Source organism: Bos grunniens, chromosome 27 (genome assembly GCF_055505025.1).
Source record: "Bos grunniens cultivar Pamir isolate PY7600 chromosome 27, Bosgru_T2T1.0, whole genome shotgun sequence".
Lineage (NCBI taxonomy): Eukaryota > Metazoa > Chordata > Mammalia > Artiodactyla > Bovidae > Bos > Bos grunniens.
This window is the reverse complement of record NC_141191.1, coordinates 7,267,324-7,269,670: the sequence shown is the minus strand read 5'-3', so window position 1 is coordinate 7,269,670 and position 2,347 is coordinate 7,267,324. Positions and strand designations below refer to the sequence as shown.

The following is a 2,347-nucleotide window of genomic DNA, read 5'->3' as shown; positions in this document are numbered from 1 at the left end:
AGTAATAGCCAACCACCTCCATGGGGACTTCAGCTTCCAAGAAAATGACCTCTTGAGTATAACCCCCTTGTTAGATTCCATAACATTTAATTAAGCCTAATAATTTTTTGTAAAGGCAGTTGGCTTCCTAAACATTGAATCTGTATCTAGTGGAAATCCCAGATCCTCGACTTCCTTGTATGTCACGAGCCAGCTGTAACCAGGTGTCGTAAGCCCGGGTGTCTTCCGAAGCCCCTCTTTTGTAGAGAGAGTGACACTATCAGTGAGGAAACACCTGCCTATAAATTACATCATCCATCTGTCTCTGATGAGGGAAAATGAGACACCTTCCTGACTCACGAATTTGGTGGTTTTCAGAACACAGCAAAGTGTAAGCTATGTTTGACCTGAGATGTCACACTTCATCACAGGCCAAAGACACAGGGCAGGGTCTCTGGAATGCAGCCCATTTTCCCTCCCTTCCCACACTACTTAAAAGCTGAACCCATTTTGGGCGTATCCATGCAGGTTCAGGGCGTGACCCAGCCCCAGTTTACACCTAGATTCTGAATACACCAGTCTTGGACTGGACTGATGGGGTTCAGGCTCTCTCAGGACTTTAGAAAGAAGGCAAAAGCTTAGAAGAACCAAGTGGGCACAGGTGAGCTCCCAGCTACACCCCCCAGGACTGCATCCAGGAGTGGGCAGATCTTTCCCATCTCAGACAGCCAGACATGAGCCAGCCCTACAGGAGCACCCAGAGTTCAGAGGCATCAGAATAGCCCTATGTTCACATCAAGCTCTGAATCTCCCTTAGGTTTGTAATTAACTCCTGGGGGGAATGGGCGTGGTCTGCTTTGTAAGGAACCTTGGCATGAAGCATCAGGAAATACGTCATATTGTCATCACTATAATATTACAGGAATTGCAGCTGCTGAATGCTTCTCCCTATGGCTGCGGACCTGGAGCCTTTATAAAGTGAGCGACCACACCATCCTGTCCAGTCTCAGCTGGGAAGCCAGCAGCCATGAGGCTCTACTACCTTCTCTTTGCGTTGCTCTTCTTGTTCTTGCTGCCTATTCCAGGTAAGATGCACTGGGAAATGAGAGGGCTGAACGGATTGAGAATTTGTCATTCAGAGTCAGCCCTCTCCATTCATTTGGGAATTTTAGATAAAGTAGATTTATTGTCTGGGAACTAGACATTACCAGTTTTTGTTTTTGTTTTTCTTGACAAAGATCATCAAGAACGTCAAAGCAGGGTCTCCATCCCTTCTGATTCACTCTTAAGAGACTAATCAGCTCACAAACCATCCCTCCATGGGAGAATTGTTATACCTGTTCATGAGACAGGAAGAAAGTGATGTAAATCTTTCCTACCAACAGGAAAAATGAACTTCATCTGAGGACAGAAGCACAGATTCCCTTTTATTAGTTTAGTGGTTGGAGGTACAGTCTTTCGGCCTCTTAAGGGCCCGGGGGACCATTGCAGCCCCTGCCTCCCAGGGGTCAGTTCACAAGGGGGCTGCCATGGTCATGCCACTTTCTCAGCTGAGCCAAACCCACAGACACATTGTTAGTAGCTAGCCCCACCTTCTTCTTTACTCCAGATGGTAAAGAAAAAGGAAAAAGACATAAAAGAATAAAAAATGGCACCAGATAACTTATTAGAGGGATTCCAAAAGCCTTGGACTTGTACCACGGCCTTCCTAAAACCTTCCCGTGTGCTTCGTTTCTCTCCTGCAGGCAACGGCGGCATCATAAGCGGGTTACAAAGGTATTATTGCAAAATAAGAAGCGGCCGGTGTGCTCTGATTGGCTGCCTTCCAAAGGAGGAACAGATAGGCCGCTGTTCACTGAGGGGCCGAAAATGCTGCCGGAAGAAGAAATGAAAAATCCAGAAATACAAGGAGAATGTCACAAAGCGTGAAAATGCCTCCTCCAGAAGCCATTCAAATTAAAGACTTTCTACAAAAAATTAGAAGCTTGATTATTATCATTATTATTTTTTAACATTCTGTTTATTGTGCTAGTTGTTACCAAACAGGCAACTTAGAAAGTGTTAATGACTCACCTTTAATTCAAATAAAGTATAATCCATAGTGAGAGGGTCCAAACTGATGTTCCAAAGATTGCTAGATTTTACTCCTCTTTCACAGCTTTCACCACCCCCTCCATCACCAGTGACACTGGATCACTTGTTCTTTCTAAAACACTTCCTTTGCCTTCTGTCACCCATCTGAGCTTTGCAGTCTGTCCATCTGTCATAGCATCTCCCCACCAAATCCATCTCTGAAACTTCAGGGCATCCTTGAGGGTCTTCCCAGGTCCTTCTGAGCACTTTAAAGCTCAGAGACACGGGGAACCTG

The 2,347-nt window shown here is 45.5% G+C and overlaps 1 protein-coding gene across 2 annotated transcripts; it reads left to right on the top strand.

Annotated features, from left to right (window-relative positions):
- The first annotated feature begins 493 nt into the window (after window positions 1-493).
- Window positions 494-2,082, top strand: LOC147343440 (beta-defensin 103A-like). 2 transcript variants are annotated; one of them, XM_086379782.1, is made up of 3 exons: window positions 494-640; window positions 902-1,064; window positions 1,725-2,082. In XM_086379782.1, exons 2-3 carry the CDS (start codon window positions 1,007-1,009, stop codon window positions 1,868-1,870), a joined length of 204 nt encoding a protein of 67 aa, XP_086235908.1. In that variant the 5' UTR covers window positions 494-640; window positions 902-1,006; the 3' UTR covers window positions 1,871-2,082. The 2 variants fall into 2 exon arrangements, with proteins under 2 accessions (XP_086235908.1, XP_086235909.1); XM_086379783.1 differs by having other exon boundaries at window positions 520-796.
- The last annotated feature ends 265 nt before the right edge of the window (window positions 2,083-2,347 follow it).